General features: G+C 50.1%; 1 protein-coding gene across 5 annotated transcripts; it reads right to left on the reverse strand.

Annotated features, from left to right (window-relative positions):
- Positions 1–1,915: 1,915 nt before the first annotated feature.
- Positions 1,916–18,542, reverse strand: LOC118230482 (yjeF N-terminal domain-containing protein 3-like). 5 transcript variants are annotated; one of them, XM_035423562.1, is made up of 7 exons: positions 18,521–18,542; positions 18,007–18,268; positions 7,134–7,242; positions 5,298–5,408; positions 4,448–4,561; positions 3,165–3,315; positions 1,916–2,529 (listed from the first exon to the last, which is right to left on the reverse strand). In XM_035423562.1, exons 2-7 carry the CDS (start codon positions 18,063–18,065, stop codon positions 2,333–2,335), a joined length of 741 nt encoding a protein of 246 aa, XP_035279453.1. In that variant the 5' UTR covers positions 18,066–18,268; positions 18,521–18,542; the 3' UTR covers positions 1,916–2,332. The 5 variants fall into 5 exon arrangements, with proteins under 5 accessions (XP_035279453.1, XP_035279449.1, XP_035279451.1 ...); XM_035423558.1 differs by having other exon boundaries at positions 18,007–18,276; positions 18,521–18,539; XM_035423560.1 differs by having other exon boundaries at positions 18,436–18,539.
- Positions 18,543–19,306: the final 764 nt, after the last annotated feature.

Genomic DNA, 19,306 nt, shown 5'->3' on the forward strand with positions numbered 1-19,306 from the left:
GTATCGCCTTTCTTTGTGTGGAATGACCTTTAACAAGCGGTTAGCCTAATTTTTCTTAAGTGCTTTTCATATTTGTTCCGCCTAATTTACCCCCTTAAAGGTAATTGAAACTGTCTGAAATCTGTGAATTATTTGCTGATGTGTTATTTTATATATGTTATGTAAATATTTTTAAATGATGCTTAGCAAAAACAGCAAAAAACCGTTGAAAATCCTGTGCCAAGGTTGGCTTGCTTTTCCCCTTGGCTAAACGCCAGGTTTTCAGGGGGCGGGGTTAAAAACGTCGTTAAAACGCTAGGCCCGGCCGGTGAAATCCTTTCTACTTGTAAATGATACTCTTGGCGCTTTTTTGCAAGCTAGCTAAGTTGTGAATGCCAAAGCAGTTACGATGCAGAAAAAACGATATGATTTTGTCTTTTCAAAAAAAAATAATAAAATGAAAGAAACGGAAGAAATTTAGTTCTGGTCGCCCACGAGCACTGCAACATTACAAAAAAACCCCAACAGTTGATATGTGTCTTGCCAATTTTTGCAAGGAGGATTTAACCAACTATCTAGCTAGACAATGTGGCTTTGCTACAAGTCTAGCGCTGGTGCGTGGTGCCGTGCCTTCCCCCCTTCCCCCTCTTCTCCTCCCAACCATTGCTGGTTGCGGTTAACCACAGAAATCACGCCCTCTGTAACCATGGCAACTACCATCTACAACTAAACCGTGTACTCCGTGGACGGCAAGAAAAAAAGGCACACGTTGGTAACATTTCATAAACATTTAAAAATGTGATTTTTCATTGAACGGGCCGCTAGATGAAATCGTTTGTGTATTTCTTTGCGAACTAACGTTGTTTGGGATTTTTGCATTTAATCCTTCGTTATTTGAATAAATGCTTGAAGTCACACGGGTAAGAACATAGTGACAAATTGGCTGTGCTGCCATATTAATTCCTGTAGAGGGCACCATTTCCCTGTCTTTACTGGGAGTAATTTAATTTACCAGACAATATCAAGATAATATACAGAAGAATTCAAATAATGCTTCGGGACAATCTACAGAAGACTAAACTCACAGAACGTATCGGCAAGCATGCTGTCCAGGATTTGGCTTAAATTATTTGGGCAACAGACATGCGACTCCTACAGCCATTACGAGCTTCTACGACCGTTGGGCATAGACGTTAGTTTTATGAGGATGACGTCACAAGAGACACTGACTCGCAACTTTCACACTCCGATTAAAAATAATAATAAAACTCATTCCGATGGGGGAAGAAAACAAGCCTGCAAACAGATCTTCCTTTTAAAATATTTTTTTTTATTGAATCTAAACAGCACGTTTCTAAAGATCCAAGCAAAAGTTGTTTTTTTTTCCAGCAAGGCAGACGGAACACACAGTCGTGTACATAAATTTAAAAAGACAGGAGACCGAATCATGACTTGCTACACATGAGCAGTATTTCCTACATATTGCTTATAGAATAATGCAGCACAACAGCCAGTCAAATTGACAAGGAAATAAAATGCTAAAATCTGCATAAATAAATATCTTTTATTTTTTATTTTTTCCTCAGAATTTGGAAAGGCCAGATTCTATTCTTCAGCCTCCCTTGCTGTTGCAAGTGCTTCACATGCAGGTTTAGCAGGCAGACTGTGGCTCCCTGATTGACCAGCGTGGGTCGCTTCGTAAGCAAATCCTTCCGTCCCTGGGTGACACTGTAGCCAATTAGATATTTTCCCTGCAGGGCTGTCAGCCAATCAGCACTGGCTCAGTCTGGATTTGATACCAGAGGCACTGGAACGGAGCGTTAATAGGGGAAGCCAATGAAAACACAGCAGCCAATGAAATTGCTTCCTTTAGCCAATTTCAGTCGCTCTAGATAAGGGAATCTACTAATTGGGAGTAAACGAGCTTAATTTCAGATATGAGCTGGACCACCTGCAGATTATAAGCGTTTTTTTTTTCCTTTTTCATGTAAAGTGAACAGGACTGGTTTCCCCCAGCCTCACAAAACGACAGTCATAATCTATAAAATGTATAAACACAGGCTTGTATAGTCTGGACACATGTTCAGAGCTGGAACATACTGCAATATATTGTAAATATGTAAATTATTAATTTTTTTGGAAAACTTAATGATAAATATATTTCAGAGCTGTGCATTTTTTTTGGGGGGGAAAATACACTGTTATACCATCTGATGGTGGCAGTTGTTTGTACGTCTGCCGATATATTTCCCGGAGCCTTGCAGTGTCCTGATTATATTCTTTATTTCTAAACATTGTGGGTGTAAGTTTCTGTGGGGGAAATCAGAGTGAAACGGCAGTTCCCAGAGCCCGATCACAGTTCTACCAGGCAGTCCGTTCCGGAATATTCCGGCAGGTTCAGCTCGTACTTCCTCTGGATGTCGAACGGCAGGAAGCGTCCGGCCAGGTAGTGCTTCCCGGAGAAACCGACGGCGCACTTCTTCGGTGCTATCAGGGAGATGAGAACCTCCGGGTTTATGCCGTCGGCGTTGTCCCCTTCCACCTCCCACCCTTCGGCATAAAGGGACAAATTATTTTGTACTAGTTCACATTTACTTAAATGAGACAGAAATTGCACACGGCTACATTCTGGTGACGGTTGAAGTCGTAACCCTCGCTGTACAGTGATTTGCACGATACAAGTGTATAGTATATGTATTTGGCAGACCCTCTACCCAAAATGGCTTTATGTAAATACTGGAATGAATACGGATGAGAACAGGCCATTCAGCCCATCTAGAATATAAGAACAAATAATGAGGAGAACAGGCCATTCAGCCCATCTAGAACATAAGAACACATAATGAGGAGAACAGGCCATTCAGTCCATGTAGAACATAAGAACACATAATGAGGAGAACAGGCCATTCAGCCCATCTAGAACATAAGAACACATAATGAGGAGAACAGGCCATTCAGCCCATCTAGAACATAAGAATACATAATGAGGAGGACAGGCCATTCAGCCCATATAGGCTGTATATATATATATATATATTACCTGCAGTGCAGAGAGAGTCCAGCACTGCGTCAAACCTGCTTGAACACCCTCAGAGTCTCTGCCTGTCCTACACACCCCCGGCAAGCCGCTCCACGCACTGCCAGCGCTCTGTGCCGCAGGAACAGCTCCCGAAATCTGCTGTTACCTGAGGGCATGTCCAGGCTGGCGATGGGGATCTTGACCTGCTTGAGGGTGAGCAGTATCCCCGCGTGCGGCTCGCCCAGCTCCGCGGGGTCCGCCTCCGGGCCCAGGACGGCGTCCACCACCAGGTTGTAGGCGTCGTTAAGGAGCTGCACCTGAACTCGACAAGCCCACAAGCACAACGTCAGCCCCGTAGCAAGGAAAAAAACGATGAAGGACCCAGCAACACCATTCCTTTTGAGAAAAAAAAAAAAAAATGAACAAACTACCAACCGGCTTCTTGGAGCCAACAAGTTACTATGGAAACAAATTTGTGATTATTTTCTGCTTGGGAAGTCTTCCAGTCTTCTGAATTTAGACCAGAACTGCGTGGTTTTATTAAGCTGGCATGATTTCAGGGGAAAAAGTCAAAGGTCCAGTTGGCTTTCCGATCCCAGAAGTCAGTGCTCTGAATCAGCGACAGTTCAGCCGGTTTTGCTGGAGATAAACAGCAATCCTGGCAACCCTGGTCACAAGCCACAGTAACTGACTGCTGTGCAATGCTAAACGTGCTATACACTACATTGAATAGTGAGGCTCAACTGAACCAATCAGAAAAGGCTTTGTTCTCCACAGCGGAATCGCTGCGGTTGGTTTTTGAGCTGTGAGTCACTCTCTCTGCTCCATTAGAAGGTTGCAGCGAATTTGTCTTGGACGGGTGCTAGTGCAGGGTTTACGCGGGGCACACAGAGGCTGCCGAAACAGATGCTGCTCCACGGCGAGCAGACGGTCGACTCCTGCGTTCCGTCTGTCCCCGCCGCCTCGTCGCGTTCAGACGTTCCCGTCGCTAACAGGAGTTCCCAGCTCTGCATCACGGTTTATCAGACATGCGGGATGAGGGTCAGAACGTGTCATCACCGCCGACGCTGCCCCTGGCCCCGCCCACCGCAAGGACTGTTCATCACAAGGTGCGTCAAACCAGAACACTCCAGCTGTGACAGGGCGTAGACAGAACTGTCAGCGTTAAGAGTGTAGGGCCGATCTGCATATTCTCGAGGAGGCCTGTGTCCGTTTCTGGATTTCTGGGCTCCTTGCGAACCCTTTGAAGAGTAGGTTTTTTGGAATGTTTAAAAAAAAAAAAAAAAAGAAGAATTTTCACAGTCACAGTGTTCTTGAACTCCTTTGCTTTCAGTTACCAGCAGTGATTGTTACGTCGGCGTTAGAATGCTCAGTTGCGAACATTCTAATCACGTTGTATTTGTGACCTCACACCCTACAGGCTTAATTATTTAACTTCCCAGGGCTCACCTCAGTGGGCAGGTAGGACAGGGAAGGAATGTCCATCCTCTCACACTGAACCATGAGGTCCTGGTTCAGCGAGTCGGACGACCGCTTGGGGTAGAAAATGGTGGGCGCGTACTCCTGAAAGAGAGAGAGAGAGAGAGATAGAGTGAGGGAAGGAGAGAGGAAGGGAGACAGGGGCAAAGGGAGGGAGATGGAGAGTGAAAGAAATAGAGAGGGAGGGAGAAGGAGGGAGAGAGATAGGCAAGGAAAATGAAAGAGGGAGAGTAAGGGAGACAAAAAGAGAGGGGAGTGAAAGAGAGAGACACAGAGAGAGTAGAGAAACAAGGGGATAGAAAGAACCACAGAGACAGAAAGAGAAGAAACATTGCACCACTGCCCACCCAGTCCTCAGCAGCTTGCCATGGCCTGAGGGGTATTGAGTTCTGTTGGTGTAGCACACAGGTGTGGAACTGCAGTCCTGGGGGGAGGGCCACAGGGCCTGCTGGTTTTTGGGGCGGGCTCAATACCAGTGGTTCAGTTAAATAACCGATTGGCTGAAGAATCCACACACTTGTTCCCAAGGCCTTAATTGGCAGCTGATTGACAGGAAACCACAAAAGCCTGCAGACACTGCGGTCCCTTGAAAAAGCTTCACACTCCTAGCATAGCACCTACTTAATAGTAAATATTTTAATTTATGTATCATGATGTAATTCCAATTAACACTACTCTCACTTTTTCTATTTTTCATCTTTTTTTTAACCAATGAACTATTAACAGAAATATGTCTCACTCACAAACATGCACAGTGTGACCATAACCTGTGTTTTACTCACAAATATGCGCAGGTGGCCATAACCTGTGTTTTACTCACAAATATGCGCAGGTGGCGAGCACACACCAGCCCGATGCAGCCGTTCTGGCCCGGGCCACAGACGACCAGCACTGTGGGCTGCCTCTTACCCAGGGAGGACAGGGGAAAGGCCTGCAGAGAGAGAGAGAGAGAGTGAGAGAGAGGGATGGGGGGAGAGGGAGGGGAAAGGGGGAAAGAGAAGGACAGGGGGAGAGAGGAAGAGAGTCAAGGGGAGAGAGGGAGACAGGAGGAGAGAGAGGGAGACGGGGGAGAGAGAGAGAGAAGGATGGGGGAGAGGGAGAGAGAGAAAGATGGGGTAGAGAGGGAGAGAGAGAAAGACAAGGGAGAGAGAGACAGGGTGAGGGGGGAGAGAGAAATAGGAGAGATTGAGAGAGAGTGGGAGAGAGGAAGACAGAAAGAAAGACAGGGGAAAATAGACAGACAGGGCAAGCGAGGGAGAGAGACAGAAAGACAGGAGGAGAGAGAGAGAGACCGAAGAGAGAGAGAGACAGAAAGACAGGAGGAGAGAGAGAGAGACCGAAGAGAGAGAGAAAAAGAAAGACAGGGGGGGAGAGAAAGAAAGACCGGAGAGAGAGAGAGAGAGACACAGGGGGAAAGAGTGAGAGAGGATGAGAGAAAAGGAGGACAGAAGGAAATTATAGTTGCCGGGACACAACGTGAACGCAGTCTATTTCCGAGTGCGTTATCTTGCTTTAAACAGCAAACTCGCGAAACGTCCGCTGCACCAGTCAGGGTACCGTCACCGCCCCTCCGCCCCCCCGCCCCCACCCTGGAAGTGAAGCAGTGGCTGTGTGCATTCAGAGCAGCTGAGACACTCTAATAATGACTCAGGAAGCGGCCCCCTCGCCCCCCCCCCCCCCCCCCCCCATGACGGGCAAAACCAGTAATCTGTGTCTCCTGTCTCCTGCTCCCGTCTGCTCTCCCCTGCTGTGCTGGGAGGCCACACCCCCGCCCGCCCACGGGCCGGATCAACGGGGGCGGGGTGGCGGTTAAGCGCGCCGCGAGGAGCACGCGGTACCGCGTGGGGGACCGGGGGGGGAACACGCCCCCCCAGCAACAGAGTTTCCGTGGTGAAGAGTTGGTTGAAACGTTGGGGTGAGGACGGAGTGTAGCACAGTGGGTAAGGAACTGGGCTTGTAACCGAAAGGTCGCAGGTTCGATTCCCGGGTAGGACACTGCTGTTGTACCCTTGAGCAAGGTACTTAACCTGCATTGCTTCAGTATATATCCAGCTGTATAAATGGATACAATGTAAAATGCTATGTAAAAAAAGTTGTGTAAGTCGCTCTGGATAAAAGCGTCTGCTAAATGCCTGTAATGTAATGCAGTTTCAAACGTTGTGTGGGCCGGGGCGTTCAGGCTGAAAAGTGAAAAGTTTTCTTGCCGACTAGGACGCCATAGCAGAGCAAAGCCTGAGCTGTGTTGGAGTTAAACTAGTCTAGTTCCATTTATGTCGAAACGTCTCTCTGGCTGGATTTCCACCCCTCTAGACGTCTAGATTCCAGCTTATGCTCAGGGGGAGAGGACAGGGAATTGGTGGGGGGTGGGGGTGGGGGTGGGGGTGGGGGGGCTAATCACCTGAAATGGCAGAACAGAACTGTTTTTCTACACCTACGGACAAACACAAGCAACCAATCAGCACGCAGCTCAGATCTGTGTCTGGGGATTGACCAATGGGTGTGGTGGGGGCCCTGGGGACTGGGTTTTCAAGGCTGGGAGAGTCCGGACACTGGTGGTGTGAAGGGGCGTCTGGAAGGGCGATACGCACAGGGGTATGGGGGAGAGGTGCAGGTGTGTGGGGTGGGGGGGGGGGGGCAGGTGTTAAGGAACACTCACCTTGACGATGGCGATGGCACAGGCATGACCCCAGATCTCAATGAGCTGCTGCTTCCCAAAGCGGTAATCCTTCAGCAGTTCTGTCTCTATGGCAACTGCCTCCAATTTACTAACAAATAAAAAAGCATCATTAGCAGAGCATCAGAAGTTACATGCTGCATATATATATATATATATAAGATTCCTTTCAACTGAACACAGTTTGCATTCTGCAAATGAATTGAAATGAATGTTCTTAGCGGAACATTCTAATGCTGATGTCACAATCACTGCTGGTCATTGAAAGCAGCGGAGTTCTAGAACACTGAGTTAGAAGTTTCAAGAGAGAAAAAAAACATTCCAAAGAGCCTTCTCTTCAGTGGGTTAAGACATTGCTGAATCGGTTGTTTTTTTTTCTATATTAGATAATGTACTACGGACTGTGTTACAGTCGATTTTAGTATCTATAATGGCCTTCCTCTGACCGTATTGTCTGCAGTGTGTTGCGAGTTGGTGGGTGAGTGCCACTGCTGGATGTGGGCAAAACATTGCAGGGACTTCCAGGGTGTGTCTGATCTCTGACCGATTCATTTAGCAAAGAGCTGTGATTTCTGTCCTCTGCAAAATGTTACGACTCGAGATCTGACTCATAAATGCCTTTATTCATTTGTTAAATATTTTTTTGTTGGGGAGGGTGGGAGGGGGTTATGTGACATTCCATTGTACAGGACAGGGGCAAATATCCAGCTGTATAAATGACTTTGTCACTCAGGAGCCTGAACTGAAGCCTTCACACAACTCCTTGCATCTTGGTGCTGCCATAGATTCTATAGACGCAACAGATGTCCAGCTCCCGTGGTCATTCCTCCTTGCCCCTTACCTGCGGGAGTGTTCGGCGCTACGTCGCAGTACAGAACGCCCAATCGCTATAGCGTTATTTGGTCACATGGTACCTCAATTCATTTTCGTAAAACCATCGAATAATTTCAGCTGCGACACTAATGAGAGCGAATTGACAGATTGTTCGGAACGAGAAGGCGAGGGTCGGGCTATCGGGCTATCGGGCTGTCGAGGGGCTGCGGCACCTGTCTGCCACACCTGGAGAGCAGCGGAAGGATGCTCACTCGTGCGTGGAGAGAGAGGCAACAGTATCGAGCCCTCAGGGCTGTTTTCATCTCTCCTCTTGGGGCACGGGGGGGGGGAGGGGGGGGGGGGTGCTGGCTTCTTATTGGGCCCGCGCTGCTCCTCTCTCTCGACAGCCTCTCTCTCATTGGCCCGTCACCCTGTCGCCAATCACCTGTCGCCTAATGAACCTGTTTACCTCCGTGGCGGTAATGGCCTCCTCTCCCGGTCACACCCCCGGCAGGTCCCGGCAGTGCCCCGCGGGGCAAGCAACAAAAACACGTCAACCCAAAACAGGCTTGTTTCCCCCCCCCCGTACGCGACCCGCCAGCCCATTACGGAACAGGGCAAAACAGGCACGTGCACAGTCCCCTTCGTTTGCTCACGCACGTGAAGCGAGCCTAATGACCGACGGACCGCGAGCGTATCCTGGAGACCGTACGGTTCTCACGTGCAGGAGTGAGCCAGCGTGGTTCACAGAGCTGTCAGAGCTGTGGAGAGAAAACCCTGCACCCGGATCGGCCCTTCCTGGACCGGAGTTGTGCACCACTGGGCTATAGCAAAAAAAAAAAAAAGTGATTTTCACCAGAGCACAGAGAGCACGGCTTGTGCAGTGTTGCCATTGTCTAGGAACCCCCCCCCCCCCCCCCCCCCGCAAAATGTTACTCAAAATCTACCATCTTCAACTGACTCCCATATAAATCTCCCGCCCCTTCAACTCGTGCGTCCTTCTAAAATCACAAACATGGTCACTCAGAAACGTAACACTGTGACGTTCTCCCATTTAGTTTATTGATAAAAGCATCTGCTAAATGAATATGATGTAATAAGATTTTTCTCTCTCTCTATGGAGAGTTAAACAGTGGACAGGTAAATGTGGGCTGAGGAGGACTGTGTACACTACCTGAGTAAAAGACACTTGAAGGGTAACAGACGCCGCCCTCTCTTACTACTTCCTGTCAATGATAAACTAAATTCCTAAACCAGGATTTTTACATCATCAAAATCCGGTTAGCAGCACTGCAGAATCCCCCCCCCCCCCCCACACACACTTTTTTTTAAAGATTTGTTCTTTTCCCCATCCATGATTTATACAGACCAACAATGGCTGCAAAGTATTCAAAATTTCCACATCTTCAAGCAGTTCGTTTATTTTGTTTATAGTACGCTCTTGAGTGCCGGGATATTGTGCTGGCAAAGACTGTACACTAAAATGCCTCGCAAATACACCTATTTAATTACGTCATTAAACTTTCCAATGTGATACTTCCCTCGTGCTAATTTAATGCTGTTTAATTGGCAAAGTGTTGCCAGGTGTGAGCAATATTTCCAGCTAATTAGTCTCTCAAACCCGCCCACGCGCGTAGCAAACATGCAAACTCGGTCTTGAGTTTTCAGTTTGTGATGGTGTGCTGTAGATGCAATGTGAAACTGTTCCCATTTTAGTAAGGGTAGATAACGTTATTTCGCCTTACAATTCTGTCTGACCGCACTCAGGCGCGTTTTAAAATCAGCCCAGTAACTGCGGCGACTTTGATTTTTTTTTTTTTTTTTTTTAATATAAAGTTCATATTCGAAATTTGGCAAACCAGGCAACCGCACGGCAACGGTGCGCCGTGTTCAGCTAAGCGCAGCCTGCACGAGTTCGCCGGAGACAGCGCCCGTAACGCGCGATTCAGTACGCGTTTTCCGCTCCGTTAGCTCTGGTGCCGAAAACAACAGCGTTACTCATCACATTCCGCCAATGTTTTGAACCCAAGCTGTCCTAAACACACACACACGCACACACACGTGCTGTTGAATCACGCAGGAAGGAACAGAAAACTAAGCGGGTTTTGAAGCACAGTTGACAGCTAGTTCAGCCTTACAGACCAAAACTGGGCACTGTGACTACTGACTAGGCCTCTCTGTGTCTTCCTCCCTCCCCCTTTCTGGAATTCAAATTCAGCTTCAACAGGCTTTATTGGCAGAAAATAAATGTGACACTACATACAAGGTGTATGAAATGACTCCATCCGATGGCATTTCCAAAAATGATAACCCTTCTTACCCAGGTACATGTGCAGGCGAGAGGCTGGTAGCCTCCTCCACCGTCCCCACTCCTCCCCCCCACCCACTACCCCCCCTCCTCTATCTCTCATTCTCTCACAGACAGGCTGTGGCATAATTAAACAGCTCCTGGAACAGTTACCCCCAGAAGCTATGCCACCATGCCAAAAATAAATAAACAAATAAATAAATAATGTTTGGTTTCAAGGACGTGTGGTCAAAGTAGCCGCAAGACATCTCTGTCTCCAGTGTGTCATCTGATGTGTCATTTCAGTGCGCAGAAAATGTCAAGGAAACGCGCATCGGTCGAAGGAAACCTCGGTGAAAAAGCTGAGCGAGAGCTGTAGGACTTCTCATTGCACGCCTCTGGTATTTGTAATAACGACAAAAAAAAAAACATTTATAGTTTACGCTACGCAGAAAATGTGCTGTGAAAGTACAGGGTGATGAACAATCAGACATTTTTAAGTAATTCCGTGGTTTTAACTGCTGCATTCTCAAAGGATTGGGGGGCGGGGCCTGACCACACACCCCTGCGATGAGCGCTGTGGTTTTACCGTTGTCGTTCGAAGCCCGCGCAGGACGCCCGTAAACGGAGCATCTGCACGGGTTCAGACGCTTGCGGCTCCAGCTCCTCCCCCTGGAGCCCGTGATGCAATCAGGGGCCTCACTTACCGCCAGCCTGGGCGGGTTGCGTCATCGCCTGGGCGGATTGCGTCATCGCCTGGGCGGATTGCGTCATCGCCTGGGCGGATTGCGTCATCGCCTGGCGAAGGAGGGGGATTGCATCATAGGAAGCGCGACGAGTTTGAACTTTTGTTTGTTTGTTTGTTTGTTTGGCAGCACGGGTGGGTGGAGTTCGCTGGGCTAGAGGGGGTATTGGCAGGGTCTTGTTTTTTTGTTGTTGTCCCAGTGAGGTGAGGGAGCCCAGTGTGAGGGGTGAAGGGCTGAAGGGGGAGGGGCCTGGCGGGGGGGCGGACAGGAAGCAGGGATCAGGCAGCTCACCTGGAGGCGCCGTTCCCGCGGGCCCACACCTGAGCCCCATTCCCCCCCGAGGAGGAGAAGGCGGGAGGCGCAGAGAGCGAGGAGGAGAACGCGGGAGGCGCGGAGAACGAGGAGGAGAACGAGGAGGAGAACGCGAGAGATTCGGCACAGTCCGGGAGGGCTGAGGCCTTTTTTAGTGTGTTTCTGCACGGACAATAAGGGGTTAATTTAAGACACTGATTGGCCAAAGAGTCCCCCCCCCCCCCCAGGGACATGCGCACACACACACACACGCACACACACGCCTTGTTTCCAAGGCCTAAATTGCCTGCTGAATGAAAGAATGTGCAGGACTGGAGATGTGCCCCCCCCTCCCCCCCCCTGTAATCCTCAGTCCCGGAGGCACCATTTTGAGAGGTGGGGGTTAACAATGACAGATGTGCATGCAGGGAGGATTACGATTACCCCTCCATTATTAATAAGGGCACTGGGGGGGGGGTGGGGTGGGAAGGGCATGGTAGCCTCTAGTGTCCTGCAGGGGGCCCAAAAATCCCCCCCCCCACACACACACCCCTACCTCCCTTTGACAGCTGCTAACAGGTAGGGGGTAACCATGGCTGACAGGACGTTGGGGACTCTGTGAGTTTTGGGGGGGGGGGGGCGGGGGCAGGACGGGGGGGGGAAGGTCCGGGTGACGCACGCGTTTCGTTGTCACCTTTAAATCAAGCGAGCAGCTCAGACCTAATAAACCAGGTGAGCTGACTTAACGGCAGCAATCGACTGTTTTAATTGGGCAATTAAGCACCGAGAGGCGGCGAACTCCTGCACGCTGGTGGTGAGGCTCTCCGGGACCAGGGTTCGACAGCCGGCCCTCCTCATTGGTCGCCGGTGCTGCTGCTGTTGACCGACCGTCCCGCAGCTTCGAGGCTACCTGGCTCAGCGGTGCCAATTTTTGTTTTGGTGTGTTACCGCACGGATAACAAACGGTTAATTTAAAGTCACTGATTGGCCGTGGAGGGCTGAGAGTATGCAGGTGTTCATTCCGACCAATCACTACACACGCTGATTTCACTAATTGTTGTGGTTTGTTGTGTTGTATTGTAGTGACTGGAAAGCTCTTTGGCACAACTCCTGTTGTTTTTAAATGTGCTATACAAACAAAAGTGACTTGACTAATTAGCTCCCTGCTCTCTGGTTGACGGTGTGTTAATTAGTGAAATCAGTGTGTGCAGTGATTGGTTGGAATGAACACCTGCATACACTCTGGCCTCCATGGCACCTGATTGGGCGCCCCTGACTTAGGGACGCTAAACTGGCTCAATTCTTGAATGATTTAAAAATTGGAAAAAAAAATTGGGAAAAAAAAAATTCTCCAGCTGCAACTTTTCTCGTCGAAAACGTATTTTTGGCTGCACGAGGGGACCTTCTCTCCGCACCCCCAAAACGTGGAGCTCGGCGGGACGCTGCAGTGCGGAGTGCCCAAACGCTCCTGACATTTTCGACGTGTCAGTCTTCACGGTGGTTTGGGAGAGGATGGACCTCAGGGGAGGGGGGGCAGTACAGAGGAAGAGAGGTGGAGAGACAGACAGACAGAGAGAAAGAGAGAGAGAGGGGGATGATTGACGGAGTACAGAACGGGAGGCCGATATTTTGGGAGCCGGGTGGGGGGTCGTACGTGGGCGGGGCAGCCCTTGGGGACGATCTGGGCTCATCTGGGCAGGAGACACGACATTTTGGGACTGTCGCTAGGGACGACGCCTATCCAGTTCACAGTAGGGGAGGTGGGGGGGGCTTGGGGGGTCGGGATGGGCGGGGTGCTGACTGTCACAGGAAGAACTCTGGGGGTACGCGGCCTCCCTAGAGGGACTCAGCTGATATTTCAGAAAAGGTTTCTTTATTTTAAAAAAACAATAAAAAAACTCCCCCAAAACACCGAGGGAAATCTGCACCGCAGACACAGCCTGTGGTGATGTTAACTCTCACACTCTCACTCCCCCAGAAGAACAGCCATGGCGGGGGCAAAACAGCGTGCGCCATTTCAGTGACCCCCCCCCCCCCCGAGTCAGAATCTCTCTCAGCACTACAAACGCACGAGCCGCAGAGCATTTTGTCTCCCCTGTCATTGGAGACAAAAACGGATTTGGAGAAACTTCACTGTGGCACTTGGGGCCGGTTATTGGTGTTCATAAGCAAAGCGCTTACCAAACTATCATTACCAAACACCCTACTCAAGAGTGGTACTTCTTAAACTTTCATGATATCGGGACCCGAATTAGAAATGCTTTTTTCCCTTCCCTCTCCCACAGTTATCACCTGCTTCCCCCCTCCCCCCGCCCTCCCCCCCCCCCCCCCCTCCCCACCCCACTCCTTCCCTGGGGGAGGCACTCGACTCTGTACAAAACAACAATAACCTGCCCCGAGCTCCACAAGTCCAGGAGCTAATGAACAGCAGCTAACCCATCTGTGAATCTGACACAGAGGAGAGAGAGATAATAATGGGAGGGGGGGGGGGGCGCATTAGAGAAAGAAGACTGATTTGGTCACTGATGCTACATAAACCCCCCCCCCCCCCCCCCCCCCCATGCCCCCACTCAAATACACAAACATGCTTCTGCTGAACTCTCACATGTGAAGTGGCTGTGTTTATAAAAGCTCGCACGCAGTCTTACTCTTTGGTAAAATTAAGTTGAGCAGGCACTGCCATCACCCTCAGACTCCTTTCCCCCCCTCCCCCTCAGAACCACCCCCTCACCCCCACCCCCCCAGTGCATATGGCTAAATCTAAATCAAGTTCTCTTTGTGCCTTAAGATGAGTTTTTACCGCCGGAGATTGTTGCTTGATAACAAATCACTGTCCGCCCCCCCACCCCCCCCTTCACTCCCCCCCTCCCCCCGGCAACCCACTCTTGCCTTTTCTCTGATTACTGCATTCAGAAGCGGGTCCTATAAATAAACGCTTCCACGGACAGGGAGGAAATTAAGCTGTTCTCGAGCTGCCAGCGTTGGCGGCTTTGAGAAGGAAGCCGCCACGGAAAACAGCGGGGCGTCGGCGGCGGACGGACGTGCGCGCGGACGGGCGAGGACAGGCGACAGATATTTCGGCTGTACTGCCCCTCGCCCCCCCCCCCCGCCCCCGTCCCCGCCCCTGGGACAATATCACGCTCGGCTGGCTGTGTAATGACCAGGCACGATTACATCAGACCGGTCCAAACGAGATCAGACCAGACCAGACTAGATTACAGCAGACCCAGACCCCAGAAGATCAGTAAGCCAATGAGAATTGAGTTCTGTCCAGCCCTCAGGAGCACAATGGCTTAGCAGCATGTGACAGGTAGACAGGTAGACTGGACAGGCAGGAGGTACAGACAGGTGTGAATAAAAACCTTCGCTCATCTCATTTGTGTCTGTCGGTCAGACACTGGGGTCGTGTCCTGACCCTCAGGGGGTGTGGAGATCAGGGGCTCGTCAGGCTGCTCTGGTCTGGTTTGGTCTGGTCTGGGCTTCCCTGAGCTCTGCAGGTCTGGTCTGGCTTGATACGGACTGGTGTGGTACTGTCAGGTCCACACCTTGCACTTTCCTGGTCTAGATCTGGTTTGGTTTGATCGGGTCTGATCTGGTCCTCTCTGGTCTGGTCTGGACTGGTCTGGTCTAATCTGATCTGGCCTGATACGATCCTCGTCTGGATTAGTCTGGTCTGATGTGATCCTCTCTGGATTGGTCTGGTCTGATGCGATCCTCTCTGGATTGGTCTGGTCTGGTCTGGTCTGCACTTATACAGCCAGCATTAAGTGACACTAGAGGAGGAGGGGGGGAGAAGGGGGGCGGGGGGGGGGGCACCGGGTGATATTTGAACATGAAAGCCTCATCCAGGACACCGGTCCCCCAGAGAGGTGTGGGGTTTGGGGGTGACGGGTGACTGTGGAAAATAAAAGCAAATCAATTAATGGCGGTAAGAGGCCGGATGGAGCCGGGCGGGGCCGCGGCGGGTTGCTCTCCGCTCGCCCCTCAGCCCCTCTCAACCTCTCCTTTTTTAAAACCCTTTTTGATCCTCTCATCGTCGTTGTTGTTTTTTTTCCCCCCCCTTCCTCACGAAACTCAAAGGGAGAGTCCACTGCAGACTGCAGCAGGGTGTTCATTCAAGAAAAAAAAAAGATTAAAGAAAAAGAAAAACCAGTTCTGACGCAAAGCAGAGATGCATGAGAAAATAACACGCGTTGGATAAAGCTGGGCCACCCGGCCCTGTTCCTGGAGATCTACCGTCCCGCAGATTTTCACTCCAGCCCTCACAAAGCCACACCTCAATCAACAGCTCGAGCAGGGCTGCCCAGCCCTGTCCCTGGAGCCTGACCGTCCTGTAGGTTTGACCTGGCAGTGTAGTGTGTAATGGGTAAGGAGTTGGTAACCTAAAGGTTGCAGGTTCGATGTCCTGCTAGGACGCTGCCGTTGTACCCTTGAGCAAGGTACCAAACCTGCATTGCTTCAGTATATATCCAGCTGTATCAATGGATGCAATGTTAAATGCTTTGTAAAAAAAGCTGTGTAAGTCGCTCTGGATAAGAGCGTCTGCTAAATGCCTGTAATGTAATGTAATGTAATCTGAGACGGTGAACGATAACACATTAAACATAAACTTTAATCACAACTTTCCTGCTGAGTCGCAAAACTCCCAGAGTAATTATCCTGCAATCAGCTAATGAGCTTCACGCGGGGAGGGACGGGGAGCTTAATTATGTCCCAATTAACCGCCATCATTCTTCAGACGGGACCTGCGTCACCTGGCCAGACACACCAACGTGGTAAAGAGAGAATTACGGCATAGTCCAAGGAAAACAAGAGCTAAGTTACAGGAAGGCAACCGGGAGGCAAGAAGGAAGCTACAGGGTACACGTTTCTAGAAAGTTCCTGGGAATTCCAGGAAAGTGAGAGGGCACTTACAGGAAAGTTGCTACAAAGTTCCTGGGAATTCCAGGAAAGTGAGAGGGCACTTACAGGAAAGTTGCTACAAAGTTCCTGGGATCTTGGGGGCAAAGTGGGAGGAAAGTTTCAGAAAAACTACAGATAAATAACTGAATGACACCAACTGCTCAACAAATGGAGTTACACAGTGGGGTACAGTGCGGGGAAGTGTCGGCAACATTACAGGATAGATCCTGGAAAATAAAAGAGGAAAGATACAGGAAGTGTACGAGGAAACTGCAAATGCGTTACAGGAAGTGTGCCTGGGATAAAGATACTTTTCATGCTCCATCTGTTCAGCGAGTCGAACACCCAGAACACGTTGTGGCTCTTTAAGGATTGCTCAATCGCAGTCCTGATGAGTGTAAGAACAGCTATAGCCTCACTTCAGGAATCCCGCTTTTCAAGGGATTAAACTTTAAAAATTCAGTATCTGAATAAGTTTAATTTTTTAATCTTTAATCTATAAGCTTACTTTATTATTTAGTCTTTCATATTACCCAATCGGTATGCCGAGCTCAGTGTAACAATTAGGCAGTGAGAATTACACTCTGATGGCTACAGGTAGAGAAATCCCAAATGGGGCGCAGCTGTCATACCCTTGAGTGCTCGAGCGAGTATTCATCTGTAATAACAGAAAAGCAGTCGAACAGAAACCCCAGAGTTAAACAAACCCTGTCCTGGACGGGGAGACGTTGCTAAAAAAAGCAAGTAACTGCCACAGGCACGCGTCTTCGACCCAGTCTGTTTTTTCTCGGCTTCGAGAAACGCATTAAAAAAATTAACATTTCTCCTCTTTCCACGGCGTGTGTGTGTGTCTGTGGTGCTGTGAGAGGTCCTGACTCTTCCTCCCTTCACTGAAATGAGTGAAAAGGCTGTTTTTTTACCCTCATGACTATCCTGGAGATCCACACCTGCTAGTTCTCCTGATTCTCTGAGTTCCTGTCTACGGTCACAGGTAATGGACAATGTTTACTGTGCATCCCAGAATTAAAGCTGCTCAACCCTCTCCCTGCTCACACACACATACACACTTTTTTCTCTACACACATACACACTCTCTTCTGTAAACACACCCATTCTCTCTTTCCCACACATATGCACACACACACACACACTCACTCTTCTACACACACACACACACTTTCTTTCTACACACACATACACACTCATTCTCTCCCCCACACACATGCGCACACACACACACTCACTCTCTCCTACACACTTTCTTTCTACATGCGTATACACACTCTCTCTCTCTCTCCCACACACATGCACACACACACACACTCACTCTGTCCTACACCCATACACATACACTCAGCGTTGCACAAAAGTTCTTCCGTGGAAGTTCCTAATGCTCAGTCACGAGCTCCAATGTGGCATCACTAAAAACACAGGCAGTGTGGTCCTGCTAAAGACACAATTCAGCTGGACTGCAGGAGAACAGATATACTTATAAGAGATATAATTTGTCCTCAGCATTTAACGCGTCCTGGTTACTTAGGAGCAGTGGGCAGCCACAGTGACAGGAGCAGACCTAGTCTCACATGCACGTCCTTTTGGTGTGAGAGGGAAAGCGGAGTACCCAGAATCCGGGGAGAACGTGCGAATTCCCCGCGCGGGAAGGATCTGGGAAGCCGGGACTCGAACCCACAACCGCCCCCTTGTGAGGCACCCAAGTGCAGCTGGATGCCCAAACGTCCCCAGACCTCCCCAACGCCCCTCGGCCCCCTCGGCCCCCCCGGCCCGCCCCTCTCTGGCCGTCCCGGGTCCCTCTCACCTGAGGTAGCGCAGCGGTTCGGCGGACTCGCCCTCCCTCTCCGTGGGACCCTGGTTCATCTCGCGGCTGGATGGCGCTGCTCACAGTCAGGCAAGGCGGCAGAGACTCCTCAGCTAATCAAGAAGAGACTGAGCAACGGGTTCTCAGAGTGTTCTGCTTCTCTCTCTCTCTCTCTCTCTCTCTCTCTCTCTCTCCGTCTGTCTTACCCTCTCACTGTGCAAAGGGTTCTCAGAGTGTTCTGCTTCTCTCTCTCTCTCTCTCTCTCTCTCTCTCTCTCTCTCTCTCTCTCTCTCTCTCTCTCTCTCTCTCTCTCTCTCTCTCTCTCTCTCTCTCTCTCTCTCTCTCTCTCTCTCTCCGTCTGTCTTACACTCTCACTGTGCAAAGGGTTCTCAGAGTGTTCTGCTTCTCTCTCTCTCTCTCTCTCTCTACCTCTCTCTCCGTCTGTCTTACCCTCTCGCTGTGCAAAGGGTTCTCAGAGTGTTCTGCTTCTCTCTCTCTCTCTCTCTCTCTCTACCTCTCCGTCTGTCTTACCCTCTCGCTGTGCAAAGGGTTCTCAGAGTCTTCTGCTTCTCTCTCTCTCTCTCTCTCCGTCTGTCTTACCCTCTCACTTAGCAACGAGCTCTGAGTACTCTTCTTTCTCTTTCGCTCTCTCTCTCTCTCTTTCCGCTCTCTACTCTAAAGCCAGTTTGTGTGCCTGTGTGTATTTTTGCAGGCTCGCTCCAAACCGAACCCGTGTGCAGACTAGCGTACGCGTGTCTGTCTCACACTCCCACTCAAAAAATCTGTCTCCTTCTCTCACTGACTGGCGAAGGACCCGCCCCCCTCTCCGCCTCTCTGCTGGAGCTAGCTTTGGCGGGCGTGTTTTTTTTATCCGCCGGTCCCTCCGGGCGACAATCGGCCAATCGAGGAGCTGGGTCACTCGCAGGGGATCCAGCCGATTGGCCGAGAGGCTCAGTCAACACGTACAACCTGCAGCTGGAGAAGTGAGAACGCGGGTCTGTGCTTGGAGCGACCTGCAGGCAGGCAGGCAGGGGGGAGGGGGGCAGGAGGAGGGGGGGGGGGGCGGTGGCAGAGCATAGCATGGGGGGGGGGGCACCCAATGATTAGCCCAGCTCATGCTTCTGTTAGTTAACCCTTTGAAGAGCAGGTTTTTTTTTTCTGGAATGTTTTTTTTCAGAATACAAGGCAGTGTTCTAGAACTCCGTCCCTTTCAGCCACCAGCAGTGATTGTGACATCAGCATGTAGCAAACGTAGCAATCTTCACAGCTGAGAACATTCTAAAAACGCGCACCCGCGACC

The sequence above is a fragment of the Anguilla anguilla genome, chromosome 6, assembly GCF_013347855.1.
Source record: "Anguilla anguilla isolate fAngAng1 chromosome 6, fAngAng1.pri, whole genome shotgun sequence".
In the NCBI taxonomy this organism is placed as follows: Eukaryota; Metazoa; Chordata; class Actinopteri; order Anguilliformes; family Anguillidae; genus Anguilla; species Anguilla anguilla.

Coding starts and splice junctions, on each gene's coding strand:
- LOC118230482 (XM_035423562.1), bottom strand. CDS start 18,065: ATGAACCAGGGTCCCACGGAGAGGGAGGGCGAGTCCGCCGAACCGCTG. Junction 7,243..18,006: donor GAACCGCTGCGCTACCTCAG/GTGAGAGGGACC, acceptor TTTATTTGTTAG/TAAATTGGAGGCAGTTGCCA. Junction 3,316..4,447: donor TGTCCTACCTGCCCACTGAG/GTGAGCCCTGGG, acceptor TGTCGAGTTCAG/GTGCAGCTCCTTAACGACGC.